Source organism: Odocoileus virginianus, chromosome 30 (assembly GCF_023699985.2).
Source record: "Odocoileus virginianus isolate 20LAN1187 ecotype Illinois chromosome 30, Ovbor_1.2, whole genome shotgun sequence".
NCBI classification, from domain to species: Eukaryota; Metazoa; Chordata; class Mammalia; order Artiodactyla; family Cervidae; genus Odocoileus; species Odocoileus virginianus.
In genome coordinates, this window is record NC_069703.1 from 17536852 (window position 1) to 17552672 (window position 15821).

The 15821-nt window shown below is 34.7% G+C and overlaps 1 protein-coding gene across 2 annotated transcripts in view; it reads left to right on the top strand.

Moving 5' to 3' along the window:
* The window catches only part of SPAG16 (sperm associated antigen 16), a 968306-nt gene that overhangs the window by 39067 nt on the left and 913418 nt on the right, over positions 1 to 15821 (top strand). For both annotated transcript variants that reach the window (XM_070458611.1, XM_070458612.1), the window contains exons 6-8: positions 7593 to 7700; positions 9498 to 9615; positions 13332 to 13401. In XM_070458611.1, the coding sequence (XP_070314712.1) occupies positions 7593 to 7700; positions 9498 to 9615; positions 13332 to 13401 (296 nt within the window). The remainder of the gene's footprint in view (positions 1 to 7592; positions 7701 to 9497; positions 9616 to 13331; positions 13402 to 15821) is intronic.

Below are 15821 nucleotides of genomic sequence, written 5' to 3' on the forward strand. Positions count from 1 at the left end.
AAACAAATGAAGTCTTATAGCTTCCAAACTCATAATATAGAACACTGCTGTCTATCCAGGGATTTCTTTTGTGTCCCTTCTTTGTCATTCCCTGCCCTGGCATTAATGTTCTGATTATATTTTCCACTTTAGATTAGTTTTGCCAGTTGGATAACTTCATAAATGGAATCACAGAATGTTCATTTCTTTGTGTTTGGCTTCTTCTGCTCATCTAAAGTCTGTAAAATTTATCTATGATATTTTCATTTATGAGTAATTTGTTTCCTTTTATTGCTAGTTCAGTTCAGTTGCTCAGTTGTGTCCAACTCTTTGCGACCCCATGGACTGCAGCACGCCAGGCTTCCCTGTCCTCCACTGTCTCCCAGAGTTTGCTCAAATTCATGTCCATTGAGTTGGTGATGATATCTAAATTATTTATTGCTACGTAGTGTCCTATTGTATAGTGTATACCAGAATTTATTTATTACCCTTTTTCTATTGAGTTGTTTCCAGCTATAGTTATTGTGAATGATACTGCTATGAGTGTTTGTGCCCAAGTCTTTTTGTGAAAGTGTGTTTTCTTTCTTTTTGGTAAAAACTTGTTGTTCAGTGGCTAAGTCATGTTTCTTTGTGATCCCATGGACTGCAGCATGCCAGGCTTCCCTGTCTTCCACTGTCTCCCAGAGTTTGCTCAAATTCATGTCCATTGAGTCAGTGATTATATCTAACTATCTCATCCTCTGCTGCCCCCTTCTCCTTTTTGCTTTCAATCTTTCCCAGCATCAGAGTCTTTTCCAATGAGTTGACTCTTTGCATCAGGTGGCCAAAGTATTGGAGCTTCAGCTTCAGCATCAGTTTTTCCAATGAATATTCTGGGTTGATTTCCTTTAGGATTTACTGGTTTGAGAATGTAATTTTATAAAGGGTAGATGTTTAAGAAACTACTAGTCCATTTTCTAGCATTCAAGTTGTGTCATTTTACATTCTCAAAAGAGATATGTGAGAGCTCTAATTGCTTCACATTATCACACAACACTGAGTTTTGTCAGACTTTTAAATTTCAGCCATTCTTCATGGGAAATAGATAGGGAAACAGTGAAAACAGTGTCAGACTTTATTTTTCTGGGCTCCAAAATCACTGCAGATGGTGATTGCAGCCATGAAATAAAAAGACACTTACTCCTTGGAAGGAAACTTATGACCAACCTAGACAGCATATTAAAAAGCAAAGACATTACTTTGTCAAAAAACGTTGGTATAGTCAAGGCTATGGTTTTTCCAGTGGTCATGTATGGATGTGAGAGTTGGACTGTGAAGAAAGCTGAGTGCTAAAGAATTGATGCTTTTGAACTGTGGTGTTGGAGAAGACTCTTGAGAGTCCCTTGGACTGCAAGGAGATCCAACCAGTCCATCCTAAAGGAGACCAGTCCTGGGTGTTCATTGGAAGGACTGATGCTGAAGCTGAAACTCCAATACATTGGCCACCTGATGCAAAGAGTTGACTCATTTGAAAAGACCCTGATGCTGGGAGGGATTGGGGGCAGGAGGAGAAGGGGACGACAGAGGATGAGATGGCTGGATGGCATCACCGACTTGATGGACATGAGTTTGAGTAAACTCTGGGAGTTGGTGATGGACAGGGAGGCCTGGCGTGCTGCGATTCATGGGGTCACAAAGAGTCAGACACGACTGAGCGACTGAACTGAACTAAACTGAGTGGTTGTATAGTGACAACTTGTTGTAGTTTTTGATATTCGTTTTCCTGATGACTAATGATACTGATAACATTTTTTTGTGCTTATTGGCCTTTCATCCATCCTGCTTTCTGTCGAAGTCTTTTGCCTGTTTTTTGTTGCATTAGTTGTCCTATTTGTGAGTTGTAAGAGTTCTTTATATATTGGATACAAATCCTTTGTCAGAATATTTTGAATATGATGCTTTCTGTATAACTCTTTTGCCTGTTTTTTTATTGCATCAGTTCTATTTGTGAGTTTTAAGAGTTGTTTATATATTTTGTATACAAATCCTTTGTCACAATATTTTGAATATGATGCTTTCTGTATAACTCTTTTGCCTGTTTTTTTATTGCACCAGTTCTATTTGTGAGTTTTAAGAGTTGTTTATATATTTTGGATACAAATCCTTTGTCAGAATATTTTGAAATTTTTTCTAGTTTATGGCTCAATTCTTCAATTTCTTAATGGTGTCTTTGGATGAGCAGAAGTTTTAAATTTTGATAAAGTCTCAATTTATCTTTTTTAGAATACTGCTTTTGATATTTTGGCCAAGATACCATTTCCTACTTCCAGGTTAAAGAAATATTCTCTTCTAAAACCTTTAAAGATTTAGAACTTGTATTTTTGGCCTACTTTAATTTTTGTACATTCTGTGAGGTAGGAGCTAGAGATTAATTTTCTTTTCAATAAACATTCATTATTCCATAACCATTCTTAGAAAGAGTTTTCATTCTTCATTGAATTTCTTTGGCATTTTTGTTGAAAATCACTTTCACTGTATAATATGCGTCTGTTTCTATATTCTATTCCATTCACCTATTTGTTTATCCTTATGCTAATGCTAATACCACACTCTTGATTGCTGCAAGTTTAAGTTTGTAAAGTCAGATAGCTTAGTCTTCCAACTTTGTTTTTCTTTTTTAAAGATTGCTTAACTATTCTAGATTCTGTATTGTCATATAAATTTTAGATTCACTTTGTCAGTTTTTATTGAAAGACTGGGGTGGCATTAGGATTAAGATTGAGTTAAATCTGTTAAAATTTGGGAAGAATGTGTACATGTGTGTATACACACACACACACATATATATATATATATTTTCAGTTATTTTTATTAGTTGGAGGCTAATTACTTTACAATATTGTAGTGGTTTTTGCCATACATTGACATGAATCAGCCATGGATTTACATGTATTCCCCATCTTGATCCCCCCTTCTGAAAGATACACATATATTTTTATATCCATACATTTTAGGGGGATGGATTGATGTATTCATATGTTTTAGTGTTCTATTTGTATATCTCATTCCAGTTATTAGATTATCTTAAATACTGTATATTTGTGAAGAAGTTTGATATTTGTGCCTTTTACATCTAATTATCTAATATATTCAGTTTTTGTTACATTATGAGCTCCATATAGTAGGGAATTGTCTTGTCCTCAGTATATACTCAGGTCTTATAGCTGTGCCTGACTAATATGAGGGGCTTATGTGAATGTATGTTTTAACATTTTGGCACTTTAGTTAAGTTTCTAATAATTTTTCAAGTAGTTGATGATTTTGCCTCTTTCATGGTATTCCTTAGGAGTAGGCATCCTTTCCCTTTTATTATGGTAACTTAAATAACTTCCTGAGGAGCTAAGTCTTGCTCATTTAGAATACTGTCTTCCTTTGCTGGGCTTTTATATTAAGAAAATACAATGCCGACCAGAAAAGATTTATTGAGAGTCCTAAAGATTAGGCAGGAATAATACTGACTGGAATGACTAAATAGAAGATAAAAATCTACCATTTTAAAAGTAATAAAATGCTTGATTTTATCTTCTGTCAGAAAATATGGACATAAGGAAAATTAATGGCTATTAATATTAAGAAAACATTAGGTGCTTTACTAATAGACCCTAATTTCACTTACAAAATTCACTTCTATGAAAGGTCAGAGAGTGCCCAGCTTTTCTGAAGACCTATTTAATTTAATGACTTTCAGAAACACACACTGTGGATAAAGATAATAATGGAGCCCATAAAATTTCATGCTTTAGTTTTTAGGTAATTGCTTGTTAAATTAAGAAGGTATTTTTTCCAGACATGGGTCTATCCCTGTCTTTTTTTGGTTAAGAATATAATGAAAGTTTGCATCTAATATAGTTGTGTGGCATTTTTACCATCTGACAATTATCCCAATATTAACTGTAGTGGGTTAAAGCCTGGTGGGCTGCCGTCCATGGGGTCACACAGAGTTGGACACGACTGATGTGACTTAGCAGCAGCAGCAAACTAATTTATTTCTAACCATTTGAAGAGAATGCAATAGTTGGTAATTGTAGTTATCAAAAATCACTCTGATTCAAGTTTACATGTGAAGAAAATATACAACAAAGATGGCCTACTTTGATTGGTGCATGGAAACCAGAAAATGTTTATATGGTAACTTTTGCCAAATTATGGAAACAATAACTCAATAAATCTGTTAAATGGTCATTATTTTACTGGGAGCATTCAGTTAAAAATAACTTTTTAGAGTACACTGTTAAATTACATTTATATGTTAAACATGGAGTTTTGGGGACAGTGCTTTTTTAGTGTGAAAAATATTAGTATCTTGCTATTTTTTATTTTATTTACATATTTTGATTTGCTGCTTTCCTGAAATGGATAAGTTAAATAGTTATTCTGTGATCTCATTAAGAAAAAGCATTTAAGTAGTGTGTTCTTTATGAACAAATCTAAATAGAATGTTTCACTGAATATCAAGTTCATTGTACTTGAAATAGAATTTCTATATTTTGTATCTGTCTTAAGAAAACTTTTTTTAAACACAAAGATTCTCTACTAATATAATGAAAAAAATACAAGATAGTTTAAATATTTATTGCATATGTGATTATTTCAAACTTTACTTTTTAGTACAACTTCTATTTTTCTTTTATTAGCAGCTGGGCAGTAGAAAGTTCATAATAGGAGAAGCATCACCATGAAATGAATTTAAATTGTTTTACTGAGTAGACTTCATTTTTGCAAACAGAAAGCAAGTCTCTGAAAACCAATTTAATGGTCAGAAAAGCTTTAAGGTCTAATACTTCAATCAGTTCCTATGCTTTCTTTCCTGGGATGAGTACAATAGGACTTAAAATGTGTATTTAAAAATGCTACGCATTTGTGGTTCTGCCCAAGAAACTTTCAGCATTATTTTTCTGTTTTTTTTTAAACCTATTATGGGTTTACATTTAGATAAGATAAAAATGTATAAGCTCATTAAGTAATAAATTAAGTGGTTGAAAAAAGACAGCTTTTAGTAGACTCAAATTAGATGTTTATAAAGTTTAAATTCTTTTATAAAGATATACAGTTACTAATAATCATATATCTTGATATTTTTTATTCATTAGAGCATATTTAACAACTGGCATACCCCCATTTTAGGTAGATAAATGTAGCTATTAGAGGAATTGAATATATCTGTTCTACTATACTAAATAATAAATAATATCATGGTAATAGTGTTAATGATTACAGAAATATTTATTGAATATTTTTTATGTGTTGTATAGCATATAAGACATTTTACACACTTTTCTTTAAAAGGAATGGGAATTCAGGTGATGTTCTTGTGCTTTCAAAACAAAATGTCAACTCAGCCATTTATGTTTTCCAGTCACTCTACTTAAACTCTCTCCTCCTTTTCACTCACCACTCTACTCAGTATTAGGCACATTTTAGTGGCAGAGAAATTCTCCATTTGTTTTTTTTTTTTTCCCCATCTTCACTTACATATACACACAGAGTTAAAACCTGGAAAGAATAAATTATTTATTTAATAGTTGGACTATTCCACAGATGATATTTCAAGTCTGAATATTTTAATCAGCATTTGCCTGTATGCCTTTAAGATTGTTGGCATGGAAATGAAGTTGAGGGTCAGATGGTTAGACCATGAAGTACTGTGACACATTGTCTATTTACGTGTGATCAAAACTATAACATTGACAGCAAAATGAAGAATAATACAGGTAATTCCTAATCAGTGGGAGATGGTGGGGACAAAGAAGGAAACATAGAAGAATGGAAAAGATGCTTTCACCATATTCTGTGTGTGGCTTGATCTTGCAGTGAGAAGTCTTATTAATCATAATAATATGTGCCATCACAAGTCTGAAAACCTAAACTCATACCACCACTCTGGCAGCTTCCCAGTCCCCATTCCTCAATGATTGTTCTGACACAGGTCCTAAAGAAGAAATCTATGGCACCCATTTATTTCATATGAATCTGAATTTTGAAATATGAGAGGTAGTTTCCATTCTGAACCTTTTGTGAGCTGTCAGTACTCTAATTCAGTCCATCCATTTTTTAGAATGTGAGAATCTCAATGCAGGAGCACTTTGTCAGTTAACTAAGACTTTTAGATAACTACTTTTCTATTATAAATTATACTTTACACTGTTATATTGAAATTGACTTATACTATAGTGGTGGATGAAACATTTCCATTAATTTTCTTCACATATGACTTGGGCTTAGAAAGAATACTCTTGCTTTATGCCAGGAATCTGCAGAAGATACATCTAGTTAAAGAATGCTTCTGTGTCACAGTACTGACATTGGAGACTTTTCTCATTAAGTTACCAGTTATTCATAATATGTAATATGATCTGCAGGTGGTGTAGACTTTTCACATGCCTTAACAGAATGAAATCTTGATTTTTCTAGAATTTATATGCTTTTTCTTTTTTTACAATTATCAGAACTAAGCAACCCACTTAACCATGTATTTAAAGAAGTTCAGAATTAAATTTGGTTAAATCTTTTAGTTCATTTGTAATTATTTTGAATTATTCTATTTTGTATACATTTCAATTTTGTAAATATATTGTCTTTGAAAATAGATGGATTGTAAGTTATTGTGGAAAAATACCTTTAATTTTCTTTATTTAAATGAAATATGAATGACTGATATTTTTGAAACTACAGGTTTTAGCTTGTTCATCCCCCATCCTTATATATGTTATGTTGGTAGGGATATTTCAATGAAAATTATAGTGAAATTTTTTATTTTAAATTATTTTTTGAATCATGCAGTACTGGATTCAGTTCAGTTCAGTCGCTAAGTCATGTCCGACTCTTTGTGACCCCATGAATTGCAGCATGCCAGGCCTCCCTGTCCATCACCAACTCCCAGAGTTCACCCAAACCCATGTCCATTGAGTTGGTGATGCCATCCAACCATCTCATCCTCTGTCGTCCCCTTCTCCTCCTGCCCTCAATCATCAGGTCTTTTCACATCATCAGGGTCTTTTCAAATGAGTCAGTTCTTCACATCAGGTGGCCAAAGTATTGGAGTTTCAGCTTCATCAGTCCCACCAATGAACACCCAGGACTGGTCTCCTTTAGGATGGACTGGTTGGATCTCCTTGCAGTCCAAGGGAGAGAAGTTCAAAAGCACCAATTCAGTGCTCAGTTTTCTTTATAGACCAACTCTCACATCCATACATGACCACTGGAAAAACTATAGCCTTGACTAGATGGACTTTTGTTGACAAAGTAATGTCTCTGCTTTTTAATATGCTGTCTAGGTTGGTCATAACTTTCCTTCCAAGGAGCAAGTGTCTTTTACTTTCATGGCTGCAATCACCATCTGCAGTGATTTTGGAGCCCAGAGAAAATAAACTCTGACACTGTTTCCACTGTTTCCCCATCTATTTGCCATGAAGTGATGGGACCGGATGCCATGATCTTAGTTTTCTGAATGCTGAGCTTTAAGCCATCTTTTTCACTCTCTTCTTTCACTTTCATACTGGATTAGAACTGATAAATATTTTTTCAGAAAAGAATAGCAGTGAATTTTAAGGTGGTTGTTATTTTTGTTTTTACAGCAAGGCTAGAGAAGATTTGCTGAAAACTCAGAAAGAACGTGATTTTCATCGAATGCACCACAAGAGAATAGTCCAGGAGAAAAACAAATTAATTAATGACCTCAAAAGGTAAGCTGCCGATATTTGTTGGCATATTTATTAAACAATTATTTAATTAGTTTTAAGTAATTTGGCCATAGAAGGATGTTCCAGGTGAAGTTATTCACTGAGTATTTATTGAACATTTACTATGTGCCAGGCTCTATATCATGTGTTTGAAATAGAAAGATGAACAAATTTAGCGCCTTGCTCTTAGGATTCCTGGGGATTATTAAGGTGTGTGATGGGGGAGTAGCTAAGCAGAAATACAGTGACATATACTGTATTGTTGCTATGCCAGTGAAGAAGTTGTCACCCCAGTCAGATTGGCGAGTGAGAGGGTTCAGGGACCTATATCTAAAGGAAATGAATTATAAAGTATGAGTTAACAGAGTGAAAGTGTGGGGTCAGCATGCTGTGCAAAGGCACCAGGTCATTGGAAGAACATGACAATATTCACCAAATTCTTAAGCATGGAGAGTAAAGTGCAGAAGCACCTGACCACCCCTGACCACCTTCCCCTCAAAATAAAAATTTCTAATCTCTAAGTAAAATTCTCCTTTGCTTCTTGTAAGGCAGCGCTGCCCAATGGCACTTCCTGTTATGTTATTAATAATTTATGTCCCATATGGTAGTCACTAGTCACATCCTCTACTAAGCACTTTCAAAGTGGCTGGTGCAACTGCTGTATTAGATTTCTGATGTTTATTTAATTGTAATTAAGTTAAGCTTAAATTTAAATAGTCACATTTGAACAACATGACTTTGGGCTGGTCATGATAACTGCTGTATTTTGTAGTGGTTATGGTCATTGTGACTGTTATGATTTCTTAATCATAGGCTGTCCTGTGGAGCTTCAGAATCAGTATACTTTCAACTTAGCAGTATGTTAGAAATTAGCATTTTTCTGATTTTTCCTAATTGAATCCCTGTAGAAATAGATACTACTTTAATAAGAGAAAAACTGCATTAACTTGGGGGAAAAAAAAAAAGACCTTGAGCGTGTGAGAGTGTTTCTTCATTGACTTACTCTATTCTTTTGGTCTCATATATTGGCCTTATTTTTTTGTCTTTTTGGTTCATAAAATTGTTCCAATTCCATAAAAATTCAGAAAAAAAATGAAATAGTTTGTTTTCCTCTTACAAAACATCCTCTTAACAAAACTATGATTGAGAAGTAGTACAATGTAATGAAAAAAGCTTGGATTTTGAAATCAAATAAACATTGGAAGCCTGGCTCCACCACTTACATTTGTGTGCTCATTTAATTCTGTTTCTTATCTGTGAAAACTGTGATGATAAAAGTACCTAATACAATGTCTATAACAAAATAGATAGCATAATATTCAATAAACACATTGTAGAATATGTATACAAAGGAATAAAATACTTAACTTTCTTAATATGAGGTTATTCATACCTGTTTTCAAGACCATCCTTAATTTTGATGTGAATAACACTCTATTTAATCATCCATTGTTTGTAGCCCTTGTGTTGTTGAAAATTGCCTTTGAATTAAATAAGCTGAAATTTTCTTTTCTGTCAGTGAATGGCAGTGACTTCTGGGTACATGCTTGAATAGAGCAAAAGGAAATAGAGAACTAGCCAACGCAAGAGAACGGTGACTGTCCCACCTCCAGCCAGGTTGCTGGGAAGCTGCATGACAAATAATACTTCTTATACTTCTTGGCTTTGTTATGTTGACCTTTATCTGGTTTTCACTTTTCACTCAAATGCAAAAAAATAGGAGAAAAGAGGTTGAGAATGTTAAGTGGAAATCACTGATTTAGCTCAATTACCCTTTATGATGCCCTTTATTTTCCATAGATTGAAGTTACATTATGCATCATATGAACCAGCTATAAGAGTATTACATGAAAAGCACCATGCTTTACTGAAGCAGAAAATGCTGACCTCTTTGGAAAGGGACAGAGCAATAGGACAGGTAAAGAGACCGTCCAAGCTACCTGAAAATGATATTTAACCATTTATTTTTTTATAACATTATCAGAAATATTGGTTTTTGTTTCTGAGTTAAATTTTAAATGATTTTCACCAATTGTCATGTTGTAAAAAAGATTCAGTTGGAAAAATCCAGGAAAATATTTTATCCACTTTAAAAATACAAAGATTATTATTGAATTAAAATTACTTAATTCAAATATAGCTTTTTAGGAGATTATTAAAATATTGTTAGAGGGAAAATCTGAGCCATTAAAACATAACAATACTTAGATTGGGTTTTAAATGCCATTTATGATGGCTGTAAACCTGGACCTTACCTAACCACTTTAAACTCAGATTTTTCATGCATAACGTATAGCCATAATGACCTATCTTTTAATATTTTTGTGAAACTTAGATGAGATGATGAATGGAGAGTCCATGCAATTTCCTCCTAAATGAATATTTGAAACACCTAGTTCCTGACTCAATTTTCAGTCATTTTGCTACTGACATCCCTTTTCTTCCTGCAGGACTTTTGTATAGGCCTCACCCTAGGGTGGTAGAGTGGGGGCTAGCGAGTATAGAGTTCGAGAATAATAAAACGGAGTGTGTCTCGGTCATGGGGACAATATGTAACAGTTGATTAGAAAATACAAAACTGCTACTATGCTTAGCTTTCTTTTATTTTTTCTGGAGATACTGATTTTTGGCCAGACTTTTAGAAGCTATAGAAGTTTGCGCAATGGTTGCAAAAGCATGAATGATTTTATTAAGGCATACATTAATCAAATGTACATTGTCTTTTCTTGAGTGTAATTTTTAGTTACTAAAATGAGAACATCACTTGTCTCCTTCTTTGTGCTTGAAATTTAATTGTGTGTTCTTGACTGTATGAATTAATGGTAATATTGCCTAAAAAGAGTTTAATAATAGTTTGCAATTTTATGACACTATATTGTCAAATCTTCACAACTTCACCTCTTTGCTCCTTTTCATCTAACCTGTTCCCACAGCCTCCTAACAGGAGGCACATTTCCATTGCCAGGAACACTATGAGCTAGATGCAGGTTGCTCCTGCTGCTTTTCCTGCCACAAACCAACTTAGACTTTTCCTACCATCTTCCTCTCCTTTCCCTGCTGTTTTCATGCTCATCTTCCTATTACTCTTCTCCTAGAGGAGCTCATCAGTGACCTGGCCATATATTCCCAAGTGACCATGTGTGTTTAGTAGGACAGACCACTCATACTAAGTTTCACTACTCAAGGGTATCAGGGCCTTCTAGCGTTCATGATGGCAAGTGCCTCCACTCCCCTCCAGATTGTCGATTTCTCCATCTGCCACCTGTGTCTATCACTGGATCTTCCAGTCAATGTCTTTGTGATCAGAGATAAGTTAACTTCCTAAATGGCCATCAGTTCCACTGTCTTTAATATGAAGTTAGATCAAAGGCCATATTGAGACATATTTAGGCCATATACAGTCTTGGGGTCTCAAAATGTTCACCACTGGTGTAGTTAAGCTCAAGATGAGGAGTGGTAGCAGTCAGTCCTAGCTGTGCTGCAAAGTAGCCATGTGGACATTCAGGTAATTTTATATATATGTCTCTTTTCTTACACATTAAGCAAAGGTAAAATTACTTGCCTTGTGATTGATATGTATCTAAAATAAAAACATGTTTAAAAAATGAAAATCTTTTTCAGATTTTCATTTCAGATTTTCAGAAAAATTCTCTCTGTGAGGAAGGGTTGAATTTTACACATCAGATGTGTAAAGAACTGTATCTTTATTATCTACAACTTATTTTGTCTTTGAACTGCTATTCCCACCAAAGGTGAAATAAAACATAACCTGCTATTAAAAACAATCCAGTTTCTTTGAATTTAACATAGGGTATTTGGATGTTACATTAACTGATTATTAGGTAAAGCATAACAATCAGTGTTAATTTTCTGTCTTCAAATAGCCTTCTCTTCTCACCTTCAGATGACACCTTGTACAAGGGGCATTTTTGCATCCACTGGCCCACAGTCTGCATGTGTCCTCTTGGCCATCACCTTCTAGCGTGGTGCTGCTGGTTTGGTCATGTTCCTTGTGCTTAGGTACATGGTTCTGGGTGATTCTTTTGAGTGTGAACCTAATATAACTTGCTTATTCTATGGCTTCTGCCACAGCATCCATAAGATCCTTAACATCTCTGACCTCATTGACCCATCTCTAATTCATTGTCGTTTCCTTGAAAGTGAAGTGAAAGAAAAAGTTGCTCAGTCTTTATGACCCCATGGACCATACAGTCCATGGATTCTCCAGGAGACCTTCCCAACCATTTTCATTTTCTTAAAAAACTTATCTTAATGACCATTTAGCTTACTGCGTTTTCTCAAATACTTTACTTAAAAAAGGGTTAGATTGTAGAATTTTTAATGCTTTATAGTTTGTATATAAAAGAGTGAAAGTATACTGTGAGATGACAAAAATCTAATAAGTATGTGTTTCCAAATTCTTTTGATAGATAATAAACAATGTGGTCACTTTTAAATTTATTTAAATCTTGTGGAAACATCTGTAATTTAATTATTTTCAGCTTTACAAAATTCTCCCAAATGTCCAAAATTTGGAATTAGAGCCCCATTTTTGAAAAAAGATAAAATAAAATTTATTTTTAGTATATGTATATACATATATATATATACACACACACACACACATATATATATATATATAATAAATTACATGTTATCTTTTTTGGATCATGGGGTTCAAAACAGGAAATTTTCTAAAAATATCTATCTATCTATCTATCTATCTATCTATCTATCTATCTACATGTATTTCTAGGTCTATCTGTTGAGAGGATCTAGAAATAATGACATTGCAGTTTCTAATACTATTCTCCTGTAAGAGGAAGTGGTGCTTCTTGAACAAGTGACTGATAGCAGTCTGGGCGAAGCAAATACAAGATGAGCCTGGGTGAGCATTTGAGGCACCTTGTTGTGCTAGAAAGTAGGAGATGTTCATAAAGTAAAAAACAAAACAAAGAAAGAAGGAAGGATTAACTGCTACTCAGTGACAGTAGAAAAATATGTGTATCTGTATGTAATTAAACATGATTTTTTTGTTGGTATAATCATATGAGGGATGAAACAGCTTTTTAAGGTTGAATTTTTAATTTAAATCTAGTGTTCAAGAGATATAGGTAAATGGAATGCCACCAAACTGACAAATGTTCTTAATTATAAAATAAATGTAATAAAACAAGGAGTGTTTGTGGGTGGAAAATGAGCTAAGAGTTTTTAAGATAGCAACAGTCTCTTCATATTTTACTTCCCAACAAATATTTACCTCATCTTTTCGTGGATATGAAGATGAATTAGGCTATTGTGAAGCAATTTCAACAGAGGAGAAAACTCCAAGTAGAGACCTGAATAATTATTATTAAAAGTATGTGGCAAGTATTCTTGGTTCAGGAAACTATGCTGTGAAATAAATGTTTCAAATGTTTACCTGTAATAGATACTTAATTCTTGCTGTGAACTTGAATTTAGACTTTAAATTATGTTTCTTTTATTGCAATTAATATTTAGATTTTTAAAATACATAGGAATTAATGCAAGAGAGATAATATTTCCTATATTTTTTAAGCAGTATTTAAGCATTTTAACCCATTTTGGAGTTATTTAGCATATAACCTCTTACCTTTGGACTTTACTTTTTAGATTTCTGGACTTAAAGAAACACTGAAGCATATGGAAATAAGGCATAGTTACCATGCTCCTGAATTTAGAGGTAAAATTCAAATATGAAAAAAACTAATTTATTATTGCTTGGTGATTTCTCAGTCTTGTCATAACTCAAGTTATTCATTTGTATTCACCATGAGTTGAATACATGGTATGGTAATTTTCATAAACTAAAATGTTAATGAAAAGATCAAGAAGAAATACAGAATAGGAAATTGTATAAATTATTTTTAGAGAAAAATTGGGGTAAACTGTTTTTTTTTTTTTTACTGCTTCTGCTTTTGGCCCTGATGGAGTATCTTGTACCAGACTAGCCTTCTCCTCATAAATAACTGTAAAACTATATTTGAGGCAACTATTTTTAGGCATTGGAAAGCATCACAAGTCACAGAATGCAAATGATAGAGGGAAAATTTATAAGTTGAACTTCATTATCACCATGGCTGTTTGGGAAAATTTCCAAACCAAACTCTATGGAGCTGGAGGTAGAGAAGAACATGGCAGTCCTATATGAACTGAAAAGGCAAAAACTATAGTTCATAAGTTGTTGAAGCATCTAGAATCTGTAGGAAAGGGTACCAGATAAGAGGGTGCTGTAGTGAATAGTGGCCTGGTTTATGAAGGCATTTACTATGAGTAATTAGGTAATGGCTGGGCGAGGTATGCAGGACTACCTGATACTTGCCAGAGAGAGAAGACTCCAGGATTAAGAGGAGATGAGTGGTCTATATTTCTGCTTTGTGTCAGTACCATACTGTTTTGATTACTGTAGCTTTGTAGTATACTCTGAAATCATGGAGCTTGATTCCTTTGCTCTTTTTTTCCCCAAAATTGCTTTGGCTGTTCTAGAGATTGTCGTACTGAGTTAAGTCAGTCAGACAGAGAAAGACAAGTATTATATTATAAATCTTATATGTGGAATCTAAAAATATGGTACAAATAAACTTATCTATAAAATAAAAAGAAGAGTTATGGATGTAGAAAGCAAACTTATGGTTACCGGGGGTAAGAAGGGGGAGGAATAATTGGGAGATTGGGACTGACATACATGCGTTCAGTTTGGTTCAGTTCAGTCGCTCAGTCGTGGCTGACTCTTTGCGACCCCATGAATTGCAGCACGCCAGCCCTCCCTGTCCATCACCAACTCCCAGAGTTTACTCAAACTCATGCCCAGGAGTCAGTGATGCCATCCAGCCATCTTATCCTCTGTCGTCCCCTTATCCTCCTGCCCCCAATCCCTTCCAGCATCAGGGTCTTTTCCAATGAGTCAACTCTTCACATGAGGTGGCCAAAATATTGGAGTTTCAGCTTCAGCATCAGTATTTCCAATGAACACCCAGCATCAGTATTTCCAATTAGGATGGACTGGTTGAATCTCCTTGCAGTCCAAGGGACTCTCAAGAGTCTTTTCCAACACCACAGTTCAAAAGCATCAATTTTTCAGCGCTTAGATTTCTTCACAGTCCAACTCTCACATCCATACATGACTATTGGAAAAACCATAGCCTTAACCAGATGGACCTTTGTTGGCAAAGTAATGTCTCTGCTTTTTAATACGCTATCTAGGTTGGTTATAACTTTCCTTCCAAGGAGTAAGCGTCTTTTAATTTCGTGGCTGCAGTCACTATCTGCAGTGATTTTGGAGCACAGAAAAATGAAGTCTGACACTGTTTCCACTGTCTCCCTATCTATTTCCCATGAGGTGATGGGACCAGATGCCATGATCTTAGTTTAATGAATGTTAAGCTTTAAGCCAACTTTTTCACTCTCCTCTTTCACTTTCATCAAGAGGCTCTTTCCTTCTTCTTCACTCTCTGCCATAAGGGTGGTGTCATCTGCAAATCTGAGGTTATTGATATTTCTCCCGGCAATCTTGATTCCAGCTTGTGTTTCTTCCAGTCCAGCATTTCTCATGATATACTCTGCATATAAGTTAAATAAGCAGGGTGACTATATACAGCCTTGACGTACTCATTTTCCTATTTGGAACCAGTCTGTTGTTCCATGTCCAGTTCTAACTGTTGCTTCCTGACCTGCATACAGGTTTCTCAAGAGGCAGGTCAGGTGGTCTGGTATTCCCATCTCTTTCAGAACTTTCCACAGTTTATTGTGATCCACACAGTCACAGGCTTTGGCATAGTCAATAAAGCAAAAATAGATGTTTTTCTGGAACTCTCTTGCTTTTGCTTTTTTGCTGATCCAGTGGATATTGGCATTTTGATCTCTGGTTCCTTGGCCTTTTCTAAAACCAGCTTGAACATCTGGAAGTTCTCAGTTCACATATTGCTGAAGACTTGCTTGGAGATTTTGAGCATTATTTTACTAGCGTGTGAGATGAGTGCAATTGTGCAGTAGTTTGAGCATTTTTTGCTATTGCCTTTCTTTGGAATTGGAATGAAAACTGACCTTTTCCAGTCCTGTGGCCACTGCCGAGTTTTCCAAATTTGCTGGCATATTGAGTGCAAC